The 26,981-nt window shown below is 41.9% G+C and overlaps 3 protein-coding genes across 4 annotated transcripts in view; 1 reads left to right on the top strand and 2 right to left on the bottom strand.

Annotated features, from left to right (window-relative positions):
• The window catches only part of NT5DC3 (5'-nucleotidase domain containing 3), a 36,670-nt gene extending 35,213 nt beyond the window's left edge, over positions 1 to 1,457 (bottom strand). For both annotated transcript variants that reach the window (XM_081928299.1, XM_081928300.1), the window contains exon 1: positions 1,054 to 1,457. In XM_081928299.1, coding sequence (XP_081784425.1) covers positions 1,054 to 1,321 — 268 coding nt within the window. In that variant the 5' untranslated portion in view covers positions 1,322 to 1,457. The remainder of the gene's footprint in view (positions 1 to 1,053) is intronic.
• Positions 1,458 to 10,525: 9,068 nt separating this feature from the next.
• HSP90B1 (heat shock protein 90 beta family member 1) lies at positions 10,526 to 22,649 on the top strand. The gene is made up of 18 exons (XM_081928245.1): positions 10,526 to 10,772; positions 11,958 to 12,057; positions 13,151 to 13,292; positions 13,388 to 13,504; positions 13,891 to 14,222; positions 16,198 to 16,309; positions 16,892 to 17,005; positions 17,733 to 17,849; positions 18,130 to 18,267; positions 18,418 to 18,495; positions 18,586 to 18,651; positions 19,191 to 19,460; positions 19,662 to 19,907; positions 19,993 to 20,129; positions 20,780 to 20,858; positions 21,078 to 21,233; positions 21,776 to 21,874; positions 22,373 to 22,649. The coding sequence occupies exons 1-18, from the start codon at positions 10,724 to 10,726 to the stop codon at positions 22,400 to 22,402; spliced, it is 2,382 nt and encodes a 793-aa protein (XP_081784371.1). The 5' UTR covers positions 10,526 to 10,723; the 3' UTR covers positions 22,403 to 22,649.
• A 949-nt stretch (positions 22,650 to 23,598) lies between these two features.
• On the bottom strand, positions 23,599 to 26,731 carry UQCC6 (ubiquinol-cytochrome c reductase complex assembly factor 6). The gene is made up of 3 exons (XM_081928797.1): positions 26,552 to 26,731; positions 25,250 to 25,379; positions 23,599 to 24,611 (listed from the first exon to the last, which is right to left on the bottom strand). Exons 2-3 carry the CDS (start codon positions 25,355 to 25,357, stop codon positions 24,516 to 24,518), a joined length of 204 nt encoding a protein of 67 aa, XP_081784923.1. The 5' UTR covers positions 25,358 to 25,379; positions 26,552 to 26,731; the 3' UTR covers positions 23,599 to 24,515.
• Between the last annotated feature and the right edge of the window lie 250 nt (positions 26,732 to 26,981).

Below are 26,981 nucleotides of genomic sequence, written 5' to 3'. Positions count from 1 at the left end.
TGCAATAGTAACTATGGCCAATAACTGGGGGTGATGGGAGATGTAGTTCAGCAACATCTGGAGGGCCAAAGCTTCCCCACACCTGTCTTAGGAGTATATACCAACTTTTTTTAATGAAACTATAAAGCAGCCCCTGGACCCCTGACTTTTACCAGAACAGCAGCACACCACTCTCACAAACACAGTTTTCCTTGTCTAACACACAAAAAGCTATTAGCTCTACAAACGTCAAGGAGTGAGGGGATCTCATCACAGATCTCCCACATCACATCTGTTTTGGCCTTCAATCAGAGAACCTATTCAGATAATCATGGCATATGCAAATTTCCATATTGTCTTTTCAAGGGAGCAGGAAGAGAGAGGAGTTGGCGCTCAGTACAGGAACTAGATTTTGGCAAACCACCGAATTCATCAGTGTCCAAGCACACACAGACAGAGATGCACCACAGACTAGGAGCCAACATATGCCCCACACTGGAAGCTATAATCTGGGCTGGCAAGCAGAAGCCACCCTCTTCCACTTCTGCACCCTACTGTCCCACCAGGAAGCTCCCCATTTAGCTTTTGGAGGGCCCCTCCAGGCAGATCCGTTAGGATGAGAAACTACGTCTCAGCCAAGGTCACCTGAGCGAACTCCGGCGATTCGAACCCAGAACCTGCCAACCCAAAACGCTTTCCACCTGTCCCCACGCGCTGGCTCTGGGTTCAAACCTCCGCGTGGCTGCGAAGCTCATGTTTGGTGACCTTGGCCAAGGAGGGCTCCTGCCCCACGCTTAAAGTGGAAGTGTCCCGCTCCCCTCCAAACACACCTCATGTGCTTTAAAGACACCTGGAGTCCCCTTGAGAAATGGGGGGGACACAAAAAAAAACCCAAAATAGGAAGGGAAAGAGCGGGAGGGGAGAGAGAGGAATGTCAGCAACCGCTTTCTGCCAGCCTAGAGGACCCGCGTGGCGAGGCTGTGGGGCGCCTTCTCCCTCCAGCCCCATAGCTGCTGAAACACACACACAACCAACCCCCCTCCCCAATGCACCCCTCATTTTAAAACCTCTCACCTTTCGTCACTTTCTTGGCTTCGTTATAGCGCTTCCACAGGTAGTTCTTCATGTCCGGGGGCGGGGCGGAGGGCTGCTGCTGCTGCCGAGGGGCCAGCGTGCAATAGGGATTTGCTTTTAAGCCGCTGCCGCCGCAGGAGCAGCACAGCCCGGCTAAGGAGGCAGGAGAGGCGGCGGCGGCGGCGACAGCAGCACTTGCCCGCCTCGCGCCGCCCTTCCCCGCTGACCCCAGCAAGACCCTCGCGGTAGAAGCGGCCGCGGCTGCCATGGCCGGCGCAGAAGCAGAAGCAACAGCTTCTGGCGGACTCCCCGGAATCGCTTCAGGAGAAGAAACGCGCGCCAGCTGCAGCCTCGCCTGCCTCCGCGGGCTCTGCGCTCCACTGGCGGCCGCCGCCGGCTGAAGTCACTTCCTCAAGCCCCGCCTCTCCGTCTCCCGGAGGGCAGGCAGGCGGCGAAGGGGCGGGCTTGGCGAAGGCACGTGGCTTGGCGGGAAGACCCGCCGGCCTCCTTCTCCCTCAGGAGCAGAGAGAGCTCAAGAAAAATGCCGGAGCTGAACCCCTTAGCTCCTTTTTCTCATTGTCAAACCCATTGCAGGCCCCTGCTTGGCACCGCCTTCCTGCCCCTATTGCCAACTTGCCTTGCTCGGACTAGGGCGGGGCCAAGGCATTTTGGCACCTAAGGCAAACCACAAAATGGCACCTCCCTCCCCGCCAGGGAAGAAGGGGTGAAGGAAGAGCTGCCTCGGGAACGAGGGTAAATATCTGCACTGGGTTCTGTTGCCCCTCTGGATCTTGCCTCACGGGTTACTGGCCCTGGGTAGGCAGGCGACTGAGGAAAGAGGGCACACTGCAGCAACCCTGCTGCTCCTTTTAGTGAGTCAGTTCCATCTGGCCTAGGTCGGCATTTCCCAGACATGCACAGTATGTTGGGGATTGGACCCAAGATCTTTCTGCATGCAGAACATGGGCTCTGCCAGTTTGGGGCCAGTCCATGCATGAGGCAAGGTGCGGCAACCGCCTCAGGTGGCAGAGCCAGCCTCCAAGGAATTCATTGCTCTGTTGCCACCACAGTGATCTCCCACCTTTGTAGATCTTTACCCCCCCCCTTGTTCCTGTTGGATATTTTCACTCCCCGCTTCTTCCCTGGGGAGGGGAGGGGACACCATTTTGTTGTTCAAAATATTTTGCCTCTGTGGTCCTTTCCCTGTTAGAGACTTATTTCATTCATTCCTTCATTTCTTCTCCAACCCTTGGGGTCCTTTCCATCCTCTTGCGCATGGACTGTTCCATTTTTGCAGTGTAGGGAATTCCCATCACTATAGGACAAAACCATCTAGCAATTTTCTTGTACAGTTTAAAGTTCTTTAGATTTTTGGTACAGGTGTTGTCCACAACATCTCTGTGAGGTAGAATGACCTTGTTGTTATTTTCCAGGTGAGGCATCAACACGAATGGGTGGCTTGGCAACCGTCTCACCCAGAGGGCTGCTCTATATTTTGCAAAAGAAAACATTTCAAGAAACCCTGTATTATTCATTTACTTCCATTTAGGAATCACTTCCTATAAAACATCTCAAAGCGATTTTACAATGTGTCAGACAATCCATGCATGCCATAGAATAAACCTCACCAGAAAAAAACGTTGCCCAACTCTGCTTTACAGTGTGACCCACATAATACTTAAACCCACCTCCTTTTAAGGCTAGTTAATCCTATAGTAGAAATGGGGAACCTGGTACCCTTCAGGTGCTATTGGACTCCCGCCTCCCATCAGCCCCAGCTAGCATGGCCAAAGGTCTGGGATGGTGGAAGCTGTGGTCCAACAATATCTGTTGGACATCAGATTTTTTTGCCATCCCTGCCTTATGGAATTAGATTGGCAGGGAGAGAGCTGTCTGATGCAGGCTCACTTAAAGGTGAAGTCCCACTGTGTTCAGGGGGGTCTTCCAGGTAAATATGTGCAGGATTTCTGCCTTCAAATGTTGGAGTCTTCATTCTTTGCCTAAGAGTCATTTATAAAACCTCAGTGGAAAAGAGCGTGGGAAGCAGAGGTCCATAATGTAAGACAATCTCTCACTTTCATTGCTAAAAGACCTCCTATGGAGCCGTGTACTAGCTGAAGTCTATTTTAGTCACAAAAAGTGCCATGCCAACAAATTTGCAGGTCTCCAAGCTTCTAAGAGTACCTTACGTACATGAAATGATTAAACTCCACTGCAAGGCTAATAATGTACTTGGCCCAATTTTACAAATACCCATTAATTTACCCAGTAGGACTTTCATGGTCTGTGTGTTTCTGGAAGTACAGAACCATTGCCTTGTGTATTATGTGATCATAATGTGATCACTTTTTGCTGGGTGACTATGCATTTGTCCTGCTGCTGGCTATTTCTATACTACTGTAGTTTTATTGTTCATGATCATAGAATCAAAACATTGCAGAGTTGGAAGAGACCACAAGGGTTATCTAGTCCAACTTCCTGTCCTGCAATGCAGGAATCCTGCTCATAGCCATCCCTGGGTGGGCTCAAACCACCAACCTTCTCATTAACAGCAAGATGCACTGATCCATTGTGCCACTGCGATTCTTTCTGTATTTTAATATAAATTAGACACCCCCCAGGGAACTTCACACCCGGAGGCACACTTCATTGTCTCTCAAGACAGACAGATGCCAACAAGAGAACTGTAAACTTTAAGGGTCTGATGCCCAAACAACATATTACATTATAGTTCTGTGCAGTTTTTCTTTAAGGATGCAATCAGGAGTGGATGGAAGTTTTCAAAACTTCAGAGGAGAAGCAAATTTGTCTCTTGCTCCTTTTTTAAAAGCTGGCTCAAGTTCTCTTTTAACGTCATTAGCAACAAGCATGTAAATTGTCCATTGTCTTTCCACTGCACAAAGTAAATGGCTCCAGGACATTGCGCAAGCTCTAAATAGATGCACACATTCAGAACAACCTGTTCATAGTTATTCAATGTAGCTTCAGACAGCAAAGTGGAAGATACACAAAAGCCTATGTAAGCCTACCTGCTCAGATCCATTCCTCAGAGAAAGGAGGATGCAGATTAAGAAAGATAAGGCCTAGGTGCTCCTTCTACCCTGCATTATTATTAGCCACCATTTTGTGCCAGCAAATCAGAAAATGCAGGTGCTATTTGTACTGTACATTTGTTGTGCTAAAATGACAGCAGTTTTATCCTCTTTAACGAGGTAAAGGTAAAGGGACCCCTGACCATTAGGTCCAGTCGTGACCGACTCTGGGGTTGCGACGCTCATCTCGCTGTATTGGCCAAGGGAGCTGGCGTTCAGCTTCCGGGTCATGTGGCCAGCATGACTCAGCCACTTCTGGCGAACCAGAACAGCGCACGGAAACGCCATTTACCTTCCCGCCGGAGCGGTACCTATTTATCTGCTTGCACTTTGAGGTGCTTTCGAACTGCTAGGTTGGCAGGAGCAGGGACAGAGCAACGGGAGCTTACCCTGTTGCGGGGATTTGAACCGCCGACCTTCTGATCGGCAAGTCCTAGGCTCTGTGGTTTAACCCACAACCTAAATTCCCAGTATGTTCTTGAATCCCTCCTACAAAATACTGACAGTCTGGAGGAATTTTGGAGGTACAGCAGAGTTCTCGATACAATATGTCAAGAGGGATGCAGTTCCCACCCACCCCACTCACACATGAAAACAAAGACCACCACAGCCAACCACAAATGAATAACCACACCCTAGGCCAACCCCAACCTCTCTCACCACCAAAGGAACACAAGTGAACAGCAAAGAACCTGAACAAGCAACACTGACACCAAACCCTACATATAGTAAGTAAAATAGAAACATCGCCACCTGACCCCACTCTCATCCATCTCTCCCCCCCTCCACCTCTTTCCCCCTTTTCTTCCTAATGTCTCAACAAATGAAAATGATTTGTAAAAATGTTACATGGGGAAAAAACATGAGAGACATTGCACACTTTTGTAAATCAACAAAATCTTTAATTTATTTTTTTTAAAGAGGGGTGCAGTTTCCCACAACAGAAGGACAGAAAGGAGAACGGATTGCACAGAAGGGATGTGAGAACCAGTGTGGTGCAATACTTAAAAGAGTATTTTTTAAAGGAAAATTCCCTTATTCTGAATAGGATTCCTCACAAGAAAAGGGAAAAGTTGACAGCTATGGTCAAAAATCATGGTGTGTTCCTACAGCAAGTTTTCTTAACAATTGTGTAAGAGTGTTATGCAGCAAAAGCTACATTAGCAACAATTTTTTGCATATTTTCCAAATAATTTTATAACCATAAAGTAAAGGTAAAGGGACCCCCGACTGTTAGGTCCAGTTGCAGATGACTCGGGTTGCAGCGCTCATCTCGCTTTACTGGCCAAGGGAGCCGGTGTACAGCTTCTGGGTCATGTGGTCAGCATGACTAAGCCGCTTCTGGCCGGAGCGGTACCTATTTATCTACTTGTACTGCATGCTTTCGAACTGCTAGGTGGGCAGGAACTGGGACCAAGCAACGGGAGCTCACCCCGTCCTGGGGATTCAAACCACCAACCTTCTGATCGGCAAGCCCTAGGCTCTGTGGTTTAACCCACAGCGCCATAGGTACTCAAAAATACTTCATTTTTTCCCCAGGGAAAACAAACGGGTATTCCACTAGGGTGTGCTGTGACCCAGTGAATGTTTTCAAGTTAGTATAGTGAACTACCTTAAATATCCTGGAGCTTCTTTGGCAATATCAGCTATTATCTTTCCTAAAACAAACAAAGGTAACTTTAAATCAGCTTCTATATGGGCCCTCAAGTTAAAGAGGAGAAACTGTGATGGGACTGGCTTTACCATGAATTAATTATATAGGGACTTTTTTCCTTTTGCATATCCACATAACAAGAAATCTCCCTTTGAAACTGCTGTTTGTGGCAGGAGATCGAGAGGAGCAGCGGGTAATACCTGATAAGATAGAGAGAAAGGTTGAGCCCTGTCATATCCCTGCAAAGGGAGAGAAAAAACGCAAAGAAAAGCTTGTTCCTGACCTGTGCAAGTCTTATTGGTGCATCTGACAACTTCGCTGCTACAATTGTTTTATATGTTTTAAATTTGGGGCGTGTCTGTTCTTTTGTTGTTTTAATGAGGAAAGGGTGATCTGTCTGGGAGGAGAGGAGATGAGGAGAGCAGGGATTCCCAATCGCAGTGGCTCAGATTAACAGGAATGAACTCTGAAGGGATAGATGATTGGACAACTCTAGGCTGCTTACCTGCAATGTATGAGACTGCAACCTTAGCCCAATAATCTGATAATGTCAGACTGCAGACATACTATATCTTTAAAGCACATGCAAAGCACATTCTTTCCCTCAAAGAATTCTGGGTACTGTAGTTTGAGGGTTGCTGGGAATTGTAACCCTGTGAGGGGTAAACTGCAGTGCTCAGAATTATTTGAGGGAAATAATGTATTTTGAATGTGTTTAAAATGCATAGTGTATACTGTACAGAGTTTTAGTATTGTAATTGAAATAGTGAACTATTTTCACCTGCACATAATATTTATTTGCATAAAGCAAATGGCCCAAATATGCATTTGGGAATCCACTTCTTGTTTTTGTTTACTGTACTGTACTGAAGAACCCTTAAGTGACTTGATCTTTACTTAAAAGAGTTAGTTTATAAAACATTATGGTATCCAGTGTTTTTTAGCTTCTGTCACTCCAGTAAATAATTAGTAAGCAGCATAAATGAGAGAAAACTTCTGTTTACAAATGTTCAATGGAGAAAAACAATAGAGAAGATATATAGCAGATAAGGAAAGCCACCTTGAAAATGAATGAGATACACAATGCTGTGTCAGTTTTTCTGGCTGACAAATTGTGTAACTTTCTGAACTTTCAAGTTACTTCCATGTATATGAAGCTGGAAGCACGTGTTGTACCATTTATTCTAAGACTATGACATTAATTTTTGGAATCCGTGAGACACTTGCTGGTACAATTTGTGAACTTCCTTTTTTAATGGGACACCAAATGCTTTTAATAAGTCATATCAGTACTTGGTATATATACCGTTGTACAGGCACTTCATTAAATGGAACATCAAAAGGCAAATAATCATATATATATATCATTTATCATTTATATATTTCATATATATATATATATATATATATATATATATATATATATATATATACAGTATATGCATTTACCAGGCCAACATGTTCTGTGAAAACTAAGGTTTGGTTCACGTTGCAGTTCAGGATCCAGTATTTGTATTCTACACACACACAAAATCAATTTATCATTTGCAATTAAACACTTAAGACAATTCCCACTTTTCAGATATCTCTAGTGAAGGCAAATTGTGGGCCTTGATGTTCAGTAGCCCAGACTTATAAACACGGGAGGCAAATCTGGACAGAAAGGCAATTATATCTAAGTCACACTTAGTACAGTATATTGCTTCAGTTCATTGATTTAAATGGGCCTACTCTGAGTTTGATTAACATTGCATATCCCACTTTTTAAGTGTCTTGTGGCAATAGTTATGTCCTATTTTATATGTTGCTGTAACAACCTTACTCTGGTAGCTAAAACCTCAAGTGTCAGAATATAGGGCTGTAGTTCTGAGACTGTGGTTTACTAGTTGTGTGAAGAAGCAAGCAGGTGTTTTTGTTGTTGGAGGTTCCTCTAGTGGTTAACTGGAACATGTCTAAATAGTGATAAAACACAGTACGTAATTTGGTGGTAGAACACATACTTTGCATGCACAAGGTCCCAGGTTCAGTTCCTGGCATGTCTGGGTAAAATAATTTTGAGTCGCAAGACTGAAAATTCCAGAAGGAAAGGGAAGATCCCTGCCAAGGATCCTAGTGACCTGCTGATCGTCTTGAATAGACAACAGTGGTCCAGATAGAACTTTTGGCAGCTTCAAATGGCAGGAATGAAAGAAGCTTCTCAAACACTGTGTGCTATCAGTGGTGCTAATGAGCTTGGCTGCGGGTTAGGAGGGCAATATGTGCAGGCTGAAACTATGGAATGGAATAAAACTTTGGTCAAGACTGAGACTCTGGCTCTTAATGGAAATAGCCCTGGATGCCTGTCTTAAGCTAGGGGTAGATACGTTTTTCTGGAGTGTACGAGAAGCAGAAATGCTGACAGTGCCTTAGTCACACTAAGACAATGCACTAGTGTGAAAGAGGCAGAATAAGTTTTGCTCCGTGAGGCACTGGGTGACGACCTTGAGACTCTCTATACCCTGATAAGACTTGTATCATGATAACTCCTAAAACAATGGAAAACTGTTTGTGCAGGTCACCTTCTATTCACCAATACAGAAACAAGTTTTGTTGTGAGCGAGAGTAGAGTGGGGTGGGGTATTAAAATAGAATCAGGAAAAGGTTTCTAGGATGTTGGGGAACACAGAGAAGTGACAGTTTCTTTTCTGAACTTCACCTTGACTTCATCTCTTTTATACTCAAGCAGCTTTTTCTAATATCTTTTTGTGCTGTAACTTATCTCTTCTCTGGAACACACAAACAGGAAGGAAAACTTTGCTTTTAGATTTAATTATTGCTACCTGTAATAATTTTACACTGGGCTGCTTTCTTCTCTTCTGAGTTTTCCAGATACTTTTTGTATAGCTCTTGCTATCTTAGGTTCAGGCTTTCTATTTTTAAATGTTTTTATTTCATTTTTACCTAGGCTCAGTTTCTGTTTGGATTTTTCCAGGATCCCAAATCCTGGATACCAGATTGATTAAATCAAAACAACATCTAACCATTCCTAAAACAAATATATTTATTTCATTATCTTAAGGAGAACACTTAATGAATACTTTTTAATACATACCTGCAAATAGTAAAAAACCAGTTTGCAAATTAACAGAGTCAGCAAACCTGTCCATGCCGTTCTTGGTCAGATCAGAAGTCAGCCCAACCAGAAATACTACATACTGAGCATGCTCCAACAAGTAGCTCTAGGGGAAAAAGGCTAATTGCCAGATCTTCAGCTGTTAAAAGCAGATACGCTTCTGCTCAGTGCTACTAAATTCAGGCAACTGCAACAAAACTTAAATGTTAATAAATAAAAGAAATACTATAAAGCCGCTGCAAACTTCAGCTTTCTCCTCCCATGGACACCAAGTCCAACAGTGTAGCCTCTGCAACTTCTCATTGCTTAGAAGTGTGGAGCGCACAACAGTTGTGCACTCTTGTGCACCAAGAAAATACTGACACACTCAATCTTTGAATGGGGCTGTATTATTTCACAGTGCAGGTAGGGTCTCACAGGATAGGAATTGTTCTCCCTCATACCACACAAATAAAAACGAAATCCCTCCACATGGAAAACTAGATGGTTGGGAGAAAGGTTCTAACCTAGCCTTCTCCTCCTTGTGGAAGTTTTCTATCTGTAGGAGTATTTTTACATGGAATACATTAAGTTCAGCATTGTGTACACTGAGTAGCAGTGACTCTCTCCAGGGCTTCAAGCAGAAGGATATTCCCAGCGCTCCCTGTAGATGCCAGGGAGTGAATCAGAGACCCTCAGCATTCTCCTTTTGGTGAGGTTCCCTCGCAGTACTGGTGATAAAGTTTGTGAAACCTAAGGAAATCTTTACAGTGGTTTGTCCTATTGCGTGAATCAAATTAAAGCTGTTTCAAATTAAAAGACAGCAGTCCGCCTACTGAGGTGCCCAATGCCTTTAAGAAACTCAAAGAGTCAAGTCTAGTCAATGTATTTTCTTTAAAGAACTACAACTCCCACAGGGCAATGTAAGAGGGCGGTCCCAGCATGCAAAGCAGCAATGACGTAAGCAAGAATAACACCAATCGTGGGCCTGCACCTACACAGCGACCCTATGGAGCATTGCAAGATGGGACCATCTTTGCAGACTTTATTTTAGACCTTTTTTTTACAACAACTTTTTTACAACTAGCTCTAAAAATACATTTCTGAGAGGAAAACTGATGCTGAAGAACAGCCGTCCTGTTAATTCATTCCCGATTATCTACTTTAATTACGTTTGACGTGAGGCGTAGGAAAGCGGAAGTGAAAGTTGTCATAGTAACGTGTAGTTTTGTCCAACCTGCCCCGGAAGTACATGGTCGGGTCCCTAAAACGTGCATTTGTACATTTTTTAAAAGAAAAAAACACGTCATATCTCATGCTTAGTTGTCAGGGATACAACCAGAGAGAAGAAAGCCGGCAAATAAACTTTTAAGAAACATAATTTGAAAAACCAGACAGTAACCAAGGCCTGCTGCTCCCGCCCTTGACACCCATTGGCTCATCAGCATAGCAACAGCCAATCGCACCCAGCCACGCTCTGGCGCCGGGAACCCTCACCTGGAAGGCTCCGATTGGCAGGGGGCGAACTCCGCCCCTCCCCTCCAACTTTCCTACTGGCTGCGTGTTTGGCGTGGTGCGCTGCCATTGGCCAGGACGAGGGACCTCTTTCCCCCCCACCCCGCGGCGTTTGCTGGTGATAAGCCTGAGAGGAGGGAGGCGGGTTGACGTTGATTAGTCGCTTTGGCCGTCCAAGGGGCGCGAGTGGAAGGAAGCCTCTCAGCGAGGGGGAGGGCTTTTAATTCCTGTCCCTCGACGGTTCCCGGTCCCTTTCCTTGTGGGAGCGCGTGGGAAGCAGGTGTGCCGCCGTAGCTGCGCCAGGGTAGCACCGCTGCGATGAAGTCGCTTTGGGGTCTCGGCCTCCTCTGCGTTCTCCTCCTGGCCGGTGAGCGACGGTGGGGGATGGAGGCGTTTCTGGAAGGTTCGGCGGGTGGGCGAGCGGGACCGTTGAGGGCGCGACCTCCCCTCAGCCGCCCTGTCCTTGGGCTTACTCTATTTACCTCAGGACATAAGTTTGTTTTGTGTTGGGGGGGGGACGTCCTCGTTTCATACTCCCCCCCCCCCGTGAGGAAGGTACTTAAATTGTGGGCGGCGGTTGAGAGAGAGAGTTCGTGTGTGTAACGGTCCTCCCTCAGGGAGGCTTAACTTTCTGAGGATGTCCTGCTGAATCTTAAGGCCCAAGGCCCGGCAGCCAGTCCCGAGTGGCGCTTTAACTTCTGAGGAAACGAGTGTGCGAAAAGTGTGTGGCATTTACTTAGCTGTTGGAAGATCCGTTGTCACAGAGCTTGTTAATTCAGTCTCTGTATATCAAAAGGGGATTTGGGTGCGGGGGGAGGAGGGTTGAAAGAATTTTTAATGACGATTAGGGGAGAGGCGAAGTCCCCCCCCCCCGTTAAGTATTCATTACGAACACTTCGATATCTGCCCTAGCAGGAGACCTTTGTGGTGGGTTGTCATTCATCATTGTGGGTGAAGAATGAAGTAAAAGTGGTCCGCAGGAGGACTGTAATTCTAACTTAGTTTCCTAATAGACAGCGTTGGACTGGGGCATTGGATGGGGATAGCAGCCATGTTTGTCGCTTCCCAGCACGTTTGTCCTACTATGCTAACTAAGCAAGAAGGGCTGAGCAGAGAGATGACTTCACGGTTCTCTCTTGGGACCATCATTTGCTGCCTGCTTGCGCAGCAGCTTCTCTTTACCATCCGTCAGAAATTTGACACAACTTTTTAGCTGGTCCGTGGTGCTGCCCCTTTCAGTTGGCTCTTTTGGCCAATCGCACCTAATGCTGGGAGGTGGCTTGAGATTGCTTCATCAGCTTTGCTTTTTCATTCAAAATGGTTTTCACTTCCCATATACCCTGCTATGCATTTATTTGAGAGAGACTCCACATCGATGGTGCAACAAATATATGGAGCGGTGCAAGCCTGTATCATACAAGGAATGGAGGGCTTGGTGGGCCCCACTTCCTACTTGAACCTAAGATGTTTCCCTGTTTCTGGTGTACAGATCAGCAAGTTTCCTTTGAGCGACTGATTTGATACTAATGTGTTCAAATTATTCATTTTGCAGCCTCAGTCCAAGCTGATGAGGTAGATGTAGATGGCACAGTGGAAGATGACCTTGGTAAAAGCAGGGAAGGATCTCGAACCGATGATGAAGTTGTTCAGAGGTTTGTTTTAAAATTAATTCTTTCAACACTTTCCCCTCAGATTGCTTAAATGAAACAAACCTTCAAATAGAGGTAGTTGGGATTGTGGTGCAAATTTAATACCTTTTTAAAAATGATTGACTTCATGAGGTTGCACACTGACATACTTGTGGAATGTTTGCCAGCTTCTTAACTGGCAAATTGGAAAAATGCAACCTTATCAAACACAAAGTAACTTGCACAAAGTGTTCTAGGTCATAATCTAATTGTGAGTACTGGTGCTTTGTTAAATAAACTATTGTTAAAATGAAGTCTTAATCCAATAGGCATATTTACTTTTCCAAAAGAGGACTAGTGTGCCTAAGACATTGAATGCTTATTTAACACTGACTCGCTTGCAGTGAAAACTGCAATTGCATAAAACAAGAAGCAACGGTTTCCATTGTGTAGGTATTTAGGGACTTTGCAACCTAGAGATGTCATGAACATGCAAAATCAGAAAACTACCTTGGAAAATAGACAGCAACGAAAATAGAAACTGATAATACATGAGTGGTGGGGGGGATAAACCTGTCAAGTGCTGTTTCTGTAGCATTTGGCATGTGTATGGCCACAGGAACCATCATCTTTTACAAGCTGCTTGGCTTTGTTGTGAGAAGAGGAGTTTGGATTTGATATCCCACTTTATCACTACTACCCAAAGGAGTCTCAAAGCGGCTAACATTTTCCTTTTCCTTCCTCCCCCACAACAAACACTCTGTGAGGTGAGTGAGGCTGAGAGACTTCAAAGAAGTGTGACTGGCCCAAGGTCACCCAGCCAGCAACTGCATGTGGAGGAACAGGGAAGCGAACCCCGTTCACCAGATTGAGACTATCACTCTTAACCACTACACCACACTGGATCAATTGAGACCAATTGATCATGTCAGGAAACTTGGTGACATTTAATTATGTCCTTCTGCTTGCACAGATTGACTGGGCCATCTGGTTCGCCTGTGTATTGGAGGCACTCTAATTGCATCAAGGAACATACATTTATGTTTGCAGAAAAATCAGTTTACTGCTATTTGGAGAAAAAAAGTCTTAATGGATAACCTGGTATTTCTATCTACAGGGAAGAGGAGTCTATTCAGTTAGATGGTTTAAATGCATCCCAAATAAAGCAAATTAGAGAGAAGTCAGAAAAGTTTGCATTCCAGGCTGAAGTAAACAGAATGATGAAGCTTATTATCAACTCTCTTTACAAAAATAAAGAGGTAAGCTATATATATAATATGAGACAGAGTTTATATAAATTTTTGTATGTACGTGTACCTGACTGTTTTTGTTTTTTGTTTTAATTTCACTCCAGATCTTCTTGAGGGAATTGATTTCAAATGCATCTGATGCTCTAGACAAAATACGACTGCTTTCACTAACTGATGAAAAAGCTCTTCTTGGTAATGAAGAACTCACAATAAAAATCAAGGTAAGATGCCACTTTGATTCCTTCAGCAGTTTTGGAGGGTGTGTGTTACTATTAAAAATAATTTTAAGCTACCTTTTGAGAATATATTTTAAAACGGGTGGGAAACCTGTAGTCCTCCAGATACTGTTGGATTCCCACTCCCACCAGCATGACCTGTGGTCAAGGATGGTGGGAGCTGTAGTCCAGCAACACCTGGTGGGGTATGAATCCATAAATTAGGAAGTGACATCATGCTATTTTCTTACTGCATATAAAGGAAAAGACTGGCTGTAGGAAATATAATGTCCTGCAATGTAATCAGTTATAAAGTCATGCACATTGATGACCATTCAAACAGTGATATGTTAAACTGATAATCACTCAGACTGGATTTGTTTGTTTTACAGTGTGATAAAGAGAAGAATATGCTTCATGTTACAGACACTGGCATTGGCATGACTAAAGAAGAACTAATAAAAAACCTGGGTACCATTGCCAAGTCTGGTACAAGTGAATTTCTAAGTAAGATAACTGAGATGCAGGAAGAGAACCAGTCAACTTCTGAGTTGATTGGTCAGTTTGGTGTTGGCTTCTACTCAGCTTTCCTTGTGGCAGACAGGGTTATTGTCACATCAAAGCACAACAATGACACTCAACACATCTGGGAATCTGACTCAAATGAATTCTCTGTAATTGATGATCCTCGAGGAAACAGCTTGGGACGAGGCACTACTATAACGTAAGTGTTGCAAGTACTTTCACTCATGGGTGGAAGAAGTATAGATGTTTGACTTCTGTTGCACCAGATTCTCAAAAATAAAGGCTGAAGGCACAATTCTCCCTATCCAGGCATTCTCTGCTTCAGGCTACCTAGCATTAGGATTGACGGCCCTTCACTGGGATGATCTCTAGTGGGATTTGCTTCTATAGGTCATTGGTGTTGTAGCTGTTATGTGTTGGAAAAAGCAAGAACTTCAGATGTCCACTTTTTGATCTTTTTGCTAACAAGTTGCAGAACTCTGTACTGTTACAACATGTGGCTTGTTTTGAAAGTAGTGCATAGTGTTTCCCAAGTATAATATGCTGTAGCATCTGCAGCATAAACTCCTAATTATACTGTGCTGCTAGAGAACAGAAAAGCATTTAGTTATTGGTCTATTGAAATAATGTGCAGTGCTTAAATTTATTTTGTAATGTAAATTTATTTAAAGAATAGCTTGGTTAATATTAATTTGATTGATTAATGCTGATAGCCAGCATGTAAAAATCTTACGATCTGTTATTTATTACTTTAGGTATTTCTTTGTACAGTGAAAATAATGCAAACTTTAGTTGTAAAATAATGGTTTAGTTACTGAATTTTGCATCCTTTAGGATATATTTGAAGTTGCAGTGCAAAAATTGATTTTAATCAATTATGTGTTCATCCTATGTGACAATGGGTAACAGTTGGCTTTGGGGCTAGATGCCTAGCATCTGTAATCAATGTTGCATATAAAGCTAAAACCTTTGGGGTAAGGTACACACATATTCTTTTTTCTAAGTGTCTTTATCATTAAAATCATTGAGATGAAGTCATTAGAATTGCCTAGAAAGTAACTTTGTAGCTGATCGTATTTTCTCAGATGTAGAGTCATATTAAAACTGAGTCTGTATACAAAGCTTCAAGATTTTCTGCTTAGAATTCTTGTTGGTTGCATGGTACCAAAAATAGGTCCATCTAAAACTTAATTTTAACAGTGTGGCTTCATACTTGCTTCAGCCTTGGTTAGCATCTCTCAAAGGTAAAAGTAGTCCAAACTTAATTTAATAATGGCCCATGTGGATTGGAGAGATTGAGATAAATGACAAAAACATCATTGCACAAGTTCCTGCAAGGGCTGTGTAATATCTAATCTGTTCCTTATGCAGCTTGGTGTATTTCTCCCAACAAAAAGCCACAGTTGCAACTTGTGATAAGGAAGGGAGCATTCTAGAGAAAAAGGGCCTTATTGTGATGAAAATATTGGTGCCAAAACCTACTTGGTGATCTAAGGACATTCTATCCTCCCTCAAGAGGTGGCCAACTTTTTGCCTCTTTCACAGGGAAAGGAAGAATTTCTAATTTTTTATTGAGAGCAAAGATTTGCCATTTATCTTCATAGTTCACAGCTGTCTCACAACTGTAACATTTAATGTACATGCATATAACTGCCATGTCCTGAAATTTCTTAGAAAATTATTCCCTTCACTCACTTCCCTGCCCATGGCAATTTGCTGAAAATCAGATTCTGCTAAATTATCAGAACAGCCTTATGAACGATAAGTGATCAGATTTAAAAGTTGCTGAACTTCTCTAGCAATGGAACTCCTAGAAGCCTATTACTCCTAGAACATGCTCATTAGCAAAAGCTAATGTAATTGTTATATCTAGTGCAAATTAGCATTAGAGAGGTTGCTAATACTCAAATCAGGTAAAATTGTTTTTGAAAAGAGAAATGTATAATTATTTGGAGTATCCAGACAGAGCTGCCAACATGCTGGTAGCACGTACCAGTTGTATTTTACATAGTAAAAGTGCTGGTCTGGTAATTTTTTATTGGTGTTCCAGTTCAGATAACTTAGTTTAGAAGCTTGTAAGTAAAGTAGTTCAGTTTTTAAATGAAAAGCAAATTGATGTAAAATATGTTGCTTTAAACTAAATGTAACAATGCATTTTTCCTTTTATTTCTCAGTCTTGTTCTGAAGGAAGAAGCTTCAGACTATCTTGAGCTGGATACAGTTAAAAACTTGGTCAGGAAATATTCACAGTTCATAAACTTCCCTATATATGTGTGGAGTAGCAAGGTAAACTTTTTAAAATATTGCTGACTTGTGTAAAATACTAAGAACATAAGTTATATAAAAGTTTAAAGATTGTTTGTGGAAACAAAGCTTCAAGTGTTGCTATTATCTATGATAAACCAGTTTAACGTGAGCAATAGATCCCAACTGAGCAAATGAGACTACCAAGCAAAATAATTTCGTTTCTCTGTCTTCATTGTAATTGATGTTGAAATGTGCTCCCATAGCCAGAGGGCTTCTTATTGGATCAGTTCATACAGTAGTATCTACAAGGCACTTTTTAACCCTAAGCTGTTAAGGATGACTCTGTTTTACTGGACTCAAAAAGCTGAAGCACGATTAACTTTCAATATTGTGGCTGCTAGACAATAGGAAACTTAAGACTTAGTCATAATACTTAAGAATTACATGTAGTAGTGAGTAGTGTGGTTCTTCTGCTGGATATCTGTAGAATACTTATTTGCTAAAGTTCAGTTCTCACTTTTCAGTGCTCGTGATGGACTTTTACACCCTTAGCAAATATTCCCCTATTTAATTAAACATTTCTCATCAAATATGTGAATGCAACATTAACTATTTCTGCAGACTGAAACTGTAGAAGAGCCCCTTGAGGAAGAAGAAATGAAGGAGAAAGAGGAAACAGATGAAGAAGCTGCAGTGGAGGAAGAAGAGGAAGACAAAAAGCCCAAAACTAAGATGGTAATAGTTCTTCATGTTATACATACCTTTAATGTTAAAACAACTGCCAACTGGAATTGGCTGAGTTAGTAAGGTTATCCAAACAAGATGTGTATACATAGGTTTAGGGTTGCATATCTCCAGATGAAAAATCTATTTGCTACAATTTTTGGAGAGTGGTTTCAGAACATTTGAAATAAAATCAGATGCCTATTGGTTTTTAACTCTGAGTGCTTCCCCTTTAGCCAAATTGTCACTAGCCTCCCACTAGATGGGTGTACACAAAGGTTTGAAGAAGTACCTTTTTATTTTTTGGAAGAGCATGAGTTGCATGGGTGGTGACCCCAAAACAGTCCCATGAAGCCTGGGCATCCTCGGTGTTTAGAGAATGTTGGGGATAGGGTAAAATCCTGAACAGTAGCATTTTACTCTGCAGCATTTTGTTTCAAGTCCCACATAGTTTTCTGATTATTTGACCCAATAATACAAATAGCATAGACAGAGGCAAGTACATCTATAGTTAGAGTGATACTGATTGATGTCAACAGTCTCAACACTTTGTCCTCTTTTTTTCTTGTAATTTCCAAATTCATAAATTACTGACATGACAGGAAAAGTAACTATTATGTTTGTGTGATGCATATTTAGTTGAGTACCATGCCAGCTAGAGTGTAGACAGCTGCCACCATTTAACTTACATGACATGTAAAAACTTGAGTTCTGCAAATAATGCTAAAATACTTTACAGGTTGAAAAAACTGTATGGGATTGGGAGCTTATGAATGACATCAAGCCCATTTGGCAGAGACCATCTAAAGAAGTTGAAGAAGATGAATACAAGGCTTTCTACAAATCATTTTCTAAGGTGTGCTTGCTTTAGCATATTGGGATAAAAAAATTAAACTGCAGTGTTAAATGTCAAAACTTGCTTTGATGGGGTTGGGGGCATGAGTAAATGTGATTGGATGAAATTGGTACGCTGATTTTCAAGGCATGTGTCTAGAGCTTAGTAAGATAACCATGAAAGTACTTATAATAGTTGCCGTGCTGTGGTCTCAACTTGCTGCCGGTATGAGGTACACTTTAAAAAAACTAGATTCTGACTTGAATCAAGAAAGCACCAACTCTGTGTAACTTTATTGCAGGAGACTGATGAACCCATGGCTTACATTCACTTTACTGCTGAGGGAGAGGTGACATTCAAGTCCATTTTGTTTGTTCCGACAACTGCTCCACGTGGCTTATTTGATGAATATGGATCCAAAAAGAGTGATTTTATAAAGGTAAAAATGTTGTCAATTTCTTCTTAGAATCATAAAATTGTAGAGTTGGAATGCAGGAATCTCAAGATGTAGTCCCCTGTGCAAGCAGTTTTATTGCTTCCTAAAAAGGCAGTTGCAGAAACGGTCATTAATAACTTTGTTGTCTTACAGCTGTATGTCCGGAGAGTTTTCATCACAGATGACTTCCATGACATGATGCCCAAGTACCTTAACTTCGTCAAGGGTGTTGTAAGTATCTTCAGGAATAACATGCAGTGATAACTTTTAACTCCAATTTTACTGCTAAGCCTCTCTATAAAATGTTCTTTTTAATTGCAGGTGGATTCAGATGATCTTCCTCTAAATGTATCTCGTGAGACTCTCCAGCAACACAAACTGCTAAAGGTACGTCATGTACAGCAAGAGCTTTCAGGGGATGTCTTAATGTAGCTTAAGAGCATGAGTTGTAGAACTTAAAAGTATCTAAACCATGGGTAGGCAAACTAAGGCCCAGGGGCTGGATGCAACCCAATTGCCTTCTAAATCTGGCCAATGCTGGTCCGGGAATCAGCATGTTTTTACATGAGTAGAATGTGTGCTTTTATTTAAAATGCATCTCTGGGTTGTTTGTGGGGCCTAGGAATTCGTTCATCCCCCCCCCCCCAAATAGTCTGAAAAAGTTTGTTATAAACAATTGGTTTGACTCTGAAGATCTCCCTTTTGTCTAGAGGCAGAGCTGGAGTTTTCTCCTTTATTCAAGGGTTAAGCCATAATCAACAGGCAGATGGGTCTGTATTAGCAAAAAACAGGAGGGTTGGCTTTAATAGGAATATTTAATAAGAATGCATCATAATGCATCTTAATCTAACAACTTGCAGAGTTTCAAAACTCCTGATGTTCTTGAAAGCTGTCATATGCAAGTGTCCTTTTCCAATCATTTTTAGGTTATCAGGAAGAAACTTGTCCGCAAAACACTTGATATGATTAAAAAGATTGCTGACGAAAAATACAATGAAACATTCTGGAAAGAATTTGGAACAAACATCAAACTTGGAGTGATTGAGGATCATTCAAATCGCACTCGTCTAGCAAAATTGCTTCGCTTCCAAACTTCTCACCATGAGTCCGAATTGACTAGTCTAGACCAATATGTAGAAAGAATGAAGGAGAAACAGGATAAAATCTATTTCATGGCTGGATCAAGCAGAAAGGAGGTCAGTCATTTTTCATCATTGAATCCTACTGTGATTGTGACTTCCATTGCAGAAAGTGTTGCTATATCTCTAGAAAAGTAAGACTAATGCCTTATTCAGGCTGGATAAATGTATGCTAGTAGTGAAAGAATACCTCATTCAGCATTTTGGATCTTGCAGTACTGTGTGCTTATACTAGTATTTTATACACCTGCTTCGTAGGCCGAATCTTCACCATTTGTAGAACGACTTTTGAAAAAAGGCTATGAAGTAATCTATCTGACTGAGCCGGTAGATGAATATTGCATTCAGGCTCTCCCAGAGTTTGATAACAAAAGGTTCCAGAATGTAGCTAAAGAAGGAGTAAAGTTTGAGGAGAGTGAAAAATCGAAGGAAGCCCGTGAAGCTTTAGAAAAAGAATATGAACCCCTTCTAAACTGGATGAAAGATAAAGCTCTGAAGGATAAGGTATGTACATACTAAGGAAACTCATACTCTTCTACTGATGCATTTCTGTGCTACGTTTGAACTCACAACAATATTTCTTTTTCAGATTGAAAAAGCAGTGTTGTCTCAACGATTAACTCAGTCTCCATGTGCTCTTGTGGCTAGTCAGTATGGATGGTCTGGCAATATGGAAAGAATTATGAAGGCTCAGGCTTACCAGACAGGCAAAGACATTTCTACAAAGTAAGTATTTAGAATTTTTCCTAAGTGCTTTCTAGTTAAAGAATTTATAAGTCAAACATAACATCTGCCAGTAGTCTTCTGGATAAAGCACTCCCATCTAGAACTTATAGGCTATATTACCTGGCTGATCATAAAGCTGTCTTGCTGTTACCCCAGCTTCAAGGTCTCATAGGCCTTGTAGCGTAGAACTCAAGTCACTTGCTAGCTGAGAGGGAGATTTTAGCATTGCAACTGGAAACTATCCCATAAGCAATGTAAATGCAAATAGTCAGTATTTCAAAAATGCCTTCTGGAACATTTCATATTAAACATTTTGCAGTTTGATATAGAGGCTCTGAAGTGAATTTTCTATGCAAGTTTGGTATGCATACCAACACTGTGGCAGTTTCTTACACATAGACTGCAATCCTAGGCATAGTCATCTGAGTGAAAATCATTGAAGGTGGGACTTGCTTCTGAATAAACATACGGACAATTGCACTGCACAACACTTAGTCTTCCTACAAATTGCAATGTTGTCTTTGCCTAAGATTAAATTTAACAACTCAAGGTTGCCTCTTTAAGTATCTTTACTGGTTAGCAAGTTTCTTTTTGAAAGTCTCATACGAAGGTACTGCATTTAGTTAACCTTAAATATTCTTTCTTTATAGTTACTATGCAAGCCAAAAGAAGACATTTGAAATAAACCCTAGGCATCCCCTCATAAAAGACATGCTCAGACGTATTCAGGTAAGAAAGTTCCAGGATTCTGGGCATCTGTATTGTCAGGTCCTGCTGGACCTACTTGAAATCTACCTTTTGAAGCTGTATTAAAGTAACTTGTTACTTCTACCTGTAACAAAATACTAAATGCTGGGTAACTCATGCTGCAGCCTATTTGGCTACATGGATGACAGCCCAGTGACCACAAGCTCATTTTGTTGTGCTAATTTTTTGCTTCTTTCTCAGGAAAATGAAGAAGATCAAACAGTTGCTGATCTTGCTGTGGTTTTATTTGAGACTGCTACCCTAAGATCAGGGTATCTGCTACCCGATACAAAGGAATATGGAGAAAGGGTAGAAAGAATGCTTCGTCTGAGCCTGAACATTGACCCAGAAGAAAAGGTTGGTTAAAATGTCAAGGCAATTGGCATAAGCCTTCAATTCAGTTTAATTGGCTCTTCATTCAAGAAGCACAGTGGTATTCAGTACAGAATCGGAACATACTAATCTAGTCAAATGTTAACAGAACTGTAACCAGCTATTACTTAAAAGCAAGGCTGAAAATGTCCTATTAGCTAGCTATTAGGCCACTTAGATATTAGGCTTTCTAGTTAGGCTACTATACATCACATGAGGTAATCTGTGCATAGTTCATCTTATACCTACTTTGGTGTAAATTTAACTAGAGAGAATACACTTTTGGGGAGAGGGAATGCTAGGACCCGAATTTGGAGCTTGTGCCCATGAGCCAGAGGTTCCCTATGCCAAATATCCAGTTTAACACACACTTAAATTTTATACTACATCCCCAAAATGAAATTCCATGCGCAATAATGTACCATGACTGCAGATGTTCAGTCAAAATCACACTTGGTATTTATTGAAAGTATTTTGGCAGATTTTTGGTTGGTTTTTTGTTCACTAAATAAAATTACTTCTGAAAGGTGGAAGAGGAGCCAGAAGAACCAGAAGATGCTGCTGAAGAGGTAGAACAGGAAGAGGAAATAGAAGCTGATGAAGATGCTGAAGACAGTGAATCAAAGGTTAGTGCTATTGTGTGGGATGGTGCAAAACTTTACATAATTGAAAATGGAATTCTAATATGTATATTTCAAAAGGGCATCACATTCCCTATATCCAAATAATACAATCTTGTGTTTCTGGTTGATTAGAGCAGGCCTAACATAGAGGCAAACTGTTTGGACTTATTTAAAGTTGCTAATAATTGGGAGTACTGTTTTTGCTCTGGCCCAGTGTGGTGTCCTAGATGTTAGTGAATTCTACTTCCTATCAGTTCCAGCCAGTATGGCCAGTGGTCAGGAATGATGGAAGCTGCGAATCAATCGGTATCTGGAGTGCACCACATTGGCTATTCCTGCTCTAAAGCTGAGTAATGTAAACCTTGCAAATAGGAATAAAAAATGGCATACTGCATAATAGCAGGCCTAGAAATAACGTTGAGACACTTGTCCATTCTTTTATAGGCAAGTGTTTGTGCCTTAAAGCATTTGACTTAAGTCTTTTCTTTATCTCTCTTCCAGGAGCCCACAGATGTAAAGGATGAATTGTAAAATGCACTCTCACAAATAGTATCCTGTGTCTGGGATGAAGCAGGAATGTGAACTAAATTTGTTTTGTTTTGGTTTTTTTTTCAATGTAAAATGTTGGGGGGAGGCTTAGGGTTATGGGCAGGAGAGAATTTTTTAAGTTGCATTTTTTAAACATTCCTCACAATGTAAATTTGTACTATTTAACTGACTACTTGGTGTAAAATCTTGTCATGTGTACAAAATTAAAATGTTCACACCATTTGCTGTATGGGGCAGCGGAGGTGCTTATTTGCTTACCTTGAAATTAAGCAAAGTTAGTCTCTTAGTACAACAACCTTGTTGAAAGAGAAACAATGGAAGAAAAGTGGGAAAGGAAAACCTACTAACCATTTTACAGGAGATGCTTAATAATCAGAACTGATAAAGGTATGGAGCACCATCTGTGTTTTAGAAAGTGTACACTATTCAGAAGCCAGAACATAATTACTTAAAAATATAGGAGATTGGAAATAGGAATTGATGCTATTTTGTCAATTCTGCTATTACAACAGAAGTTATTCACAGCTATAATAGGCAGGTTCTAAATTACTTGTACTTCATCAAACAAGTAGAATGCCCAATTAATTTCCAGGTTCTGTATGTTTTTAAAAGAGGTTAAATTAAATTACTTCCCTGGTTTTGTATGAAAATAGTGGACCTCATTTATTAACAAGACCTGACTGGTTGCTGTTTCAGAACAAACAAACAAAAAACCTGAACACTCATTTCTTGCATAATTAAGATTTCTGTGAGTGATATGCAACAATGGGAACTTCGCAGATGGAAAATTGTGGTGCTGGAAGATGTAGCAAGGTGGAACTACAGCCTACACGATGCACTGTACTGAGGAGCTAGGCAGCAAAAAAAGTCACATGACAAGTTGAGCTTTGTATCAGTTGTCAATTCCGAATTCGTCCACAAGGTCTTATATATAGAATGTATGTCAATCTATAAGGTGGTAAATCCTGAACAGCAGCAGTGATACCTTCCACTGCAGGAAAAAAGCAGTTGGTACAGCAGATAACTATAGACACCTTATATTAAACTGGCTGCTCTTAATATAGATCTAAAGGACAATCCTAACAATTTCTACTCAAGAAGTACTAGTGAACTCAATGAGGTAGATACATTAGGATTGTAGCCTAAGGCTTGCTTACATAAAGCACACTTCACGCAGCTTTGTGAAACATGAGTTTATTGCAGCACCACTTTTAGGGAGTGAAAATCCAAGGAGGCAACCATCCATCTCCAGTCCCCATTATTTTCATCAACTGGGCTACCCTCTCACCATTGGAACCAACTATTCTTTAGTGGGTGTCATTTTGCTGCCTTTTACTACAGGCTGCAGTGCTGGAACCTACAAGGCCCCAACCTGCAAATCCACCTCCATTACATCCACTTTAAGGCAGGCTGACACCCTTGCTTGTTGGAAGCCCATTATAGAATGGTGAGCAGCCTACAGCAATGGATGTATCTGCTCTGGTGAGGAGCTGATGAGATGCTGGCAGATTTCTTCCTATGCCCCAAATAGCCAGTCTGTAAGGTCCATTGCAAGTGCATTGCAACTCTTTCCAAGAAAGTGTTTTGATTGACTCTAACCAAATATGTAACCAAGAACTAGTACTTGAACAGGCAGCTGCATATTTCTGCATTGCAGGGGGTTGATGATCCTCTGTGTCCCTATTCTATGAGATACCTTTTTCTATTGTGTCACATCTTAGTCCCTGCCCTTGGGCTGACAACCTGGCTCATTGATCTCTGGAAGTCGCTCTGCAGACCTTTTTCAGCAGAAGGGTAGAAAAGCTTAACACCTCATCAAAAACCTACAGAAACTGTTTTAAGTAAAAGGGGGGAAATAGTACTGGCATATTGTGCATCATGTAGAGAGCAATGCTGCAGGTACATAGAGACAAACCAGACAGCTAAGTAAAAGACTGCCTTGCATTGCAGTAAAATACAAGGGAGTAAAAACATTTTGACTCCAGAAAATGGGCATACACTTGTAAAGCCCATGTTGTCAGAAAACTCTGAAATTGCACAGGTTCAATTATAAATACTAAAGAGCAGTTCATGGAGGAACATAATCCTTGCATCATCACTGTTGTGAAGGCTGAACTTCCTGATTTCTTTCTTTGAGCCCCAATAGTTCAGTTCTGAGTTCTCCAGGCTTGGGAGGAACTTCTGGTATTGTCTAAAAAAAGAAAAAAGGCAAGTCATACTGATACCAAGAACCACAAGTTCAGTTTTTAAATTTATAGCTTTGATTATATGCACACTTAGTGGAAACTTCTAGGTCATGAACCATGATAAGGTATTAGCTCTAACCCAGGTGTGGGCTTCTGGGTATTGATGAACTACAACTCCCATCAGCCCCAGCAAGCACAGCCAATGGGCAGGGATAATAGGTTCAGCAACATCAAGAGGGCCAAAAATTCCCCACACTCCATTTCAAAATGCACAAAATGGATAAAAGGCTAAAACAATAAGGAATATTTTGAACTGCCTTTGGACACAGATCTGCAGGCTTAGGGAAAAGAGTAAAGTGTTCAAAGCCATCCAGGCAACAGAAGATCCAATTATTATTGCTCAGCAGCTCATCTAAGGCCTAGGCTACTGTCTGTCCTGAGATGGACAGTAAAAAACACACAACCTACAGTCTTGGGAGATATATTACCTCTCAGAGCTGTATTGGGGAATAAGTGTATGCCCAGTGTTACTGTGTTGTTTGATGTAAGCTGTCCTGGGGGTCCTTCTGAAGTTGAAAGGTCAACTACAGTATTTCAAACAAACCAATACATAAATGGTGTGGGGAGGGGAGAAGCCACTTACAAGATCAGGCCTGTAATATCGATGGACAACTTCTGCACCAGCAAACATGGCCAACATACTTGCACTGAACATTTTCAGGTAGCGAGGCCAAGCTACTCCTGCAGGCATAGCCAAGAGCTGCTAGCAGCAACTGGAATACAAGTAAAAGAGGAAGACGAGGACACTGACTAGTGAAGAAATGGCATGAACTCTGATGACATAAAAGGAAAATGATGAAGTCCAGGATAGAAACACAAGATGCTGGACGTTCTGGCAGTGCCTATCGCTGGCTGTATCCAACTAATAATGCTCAAAATGGATTTCAATTGATTAACTTAAGTTTGTTGATTACAATGGATCTACTACACTAGTATGACTTGCCTGCAACCCTCATTTCTGAAACAAAGCTACATCTTACGCTTGAAAAGCATTTTTACTGTCATCCTTCCTGTGCTTTTTCTTGCTCAAAGCCACACAGCAAATTCCCAGAACAGAGATGGAAAAACAGTTTTAGGCTGCACTCCCATGCACAATTACTTGGGAGTATGTCCTATTGCACACAGTGGGACTTCTAAGTAGATGTGCATGGGACTGCAATTTCTGTCCCATGCACATTTAAGAAACTGTTGGCATGCAGTGGGCTCCAATCCAGGAAAATTTCTGAAAACAAAGAACACATTAGTCTGTCACAGCATAAATTTGTGTGTCAGCTGTGCCCATTCCTGTAGATGTCAGATCTGGCCATGGTGATACATACCTTAGGTACAATCCGTTTGGATTAATGAAACACACCCTAGATGGGACTGTCTTTATTGCAGTAATCTAACCTGGAGTTTACCAGAGCATAGAGAGCAGTAGTTGGGCTTTCCCTCTCCAGATAAGGCCCACCAGCCAAAGCTGATGGAAAGCACTCTGCGAATAATTGTATTGTAAATTGGTATTGTTATAATGAGGCTATTCTTGGAAGCTAATTGAAAACTAATAAAAATTATTATCAAAATGAAAGGAAAGAAAGCACCCTGCGACACAGGCCACCTGCGCCTCAAGTAACAGTTGCAAAGGATCAAGCAAAGGCTCATGAACGGCAGTCTGCACGGTGGGAGAAGTGGGTTGCCTATGGGTCTCTCAAACGGTTCCCCAGACCCAAGAAACCGAGCAAATCCGCCATGTGACAAAGACACATCTTGCCCAACGGACACGCGTGTCCTTCCATAACGCCAAAAGGCAAGCCAGGCTCTTCCCCACGGAAAGGGGGAGATGGGGGGGGGCTTTTCTTCCATGAAGCTCTCTGGTTGCTAGCAGCGCCCTGAGGTTCCCGTTTACCTGCATCAGCCCTGATCGCTGGCTCGTCGGTGGCGGAGGTTAATCTCACGAAGGACGAGCCGAAAGAAGGTTCTCTTTGACCGGACCAGGAGCCAAGAGGATGCGGAAGGCAAGAACAACGCACAGGTCAAGAAGTCACGTGTACAACTAGCTGTTACCTCCCATCACTCTTCTGGAACTTGAAAGCACTCTAGAGATAGAAATGTGGAATAGCATGTAGCCTTTTCATTCATGGAGCCTTTTCATTCAAGAGAAGATTTGAAAGACGCCCATGACTGTAATTCTCGCCCTAGGTGCTCTACGCCTGCTCTAAAGTGTAACGTATATATGGGGGGAAAGCCCTAAATATTCCGCATCGAGAGATAAAGGAGGAAAGCCGTTAGCTTTTAGACCGGAAGTGCTATAATAAGGCTAATGAACCAAGTCGCTC

This window comes from Podarcis melisellensis, assembly GCF_964234715.1.
Source record: "Podarcis melisellensis genome assembly, chromosome: 10".
NCBI lineage: Eukaryota > Metazoa > Chordata > Lepidosauria > Squamata > Lacertidae > Podarcis > Podarcis melisellensis.
This window is presented reverse-complemented; position numbering and strand designations above follow the sequence as displayed.

Excerpts from the sequence above, each read along its gene's own strand:
- HSP90B1 (XM_081928245.1), top strand. The coding sequence starts at position 10,724 with ATGAAGTCGCTTTGGGGTCTCGGCCTCCTCTGCGTTCTCCTCCTGGCC. Across the intron at positions 12,058-13,150 it reads GATGATGAAGTTGTTCAGAG|GGAAGAGGAGTCTATTCAGT; the intron begins GTTTGTTTTAAA and ends TTCTATCTACAG. Across the intron at positions 20,130-20,779 it reads GGCAAAGACATTTCTACAAA|TTACTATGCAAGCCAAAAGA; the intron begins GTAAGTATTTAG and ends CTTTCTTTATAG.
- UQCC6 (XM_081928797.1), bottom strand. The coding sequence starts at position 25,357 with ATGCCTGCAGGAGTAGCTTGGCCTCGCTACCTGAAAATGTTCAGTGCA. Across the intron at positions 24,612-25,249 it reads GATATTACAGGCCTGATCTT|ACAATACCAGAAGTTCCTCC; the intron begins GTAAGTGGCTTC and ends TTCTTTTTTTAG.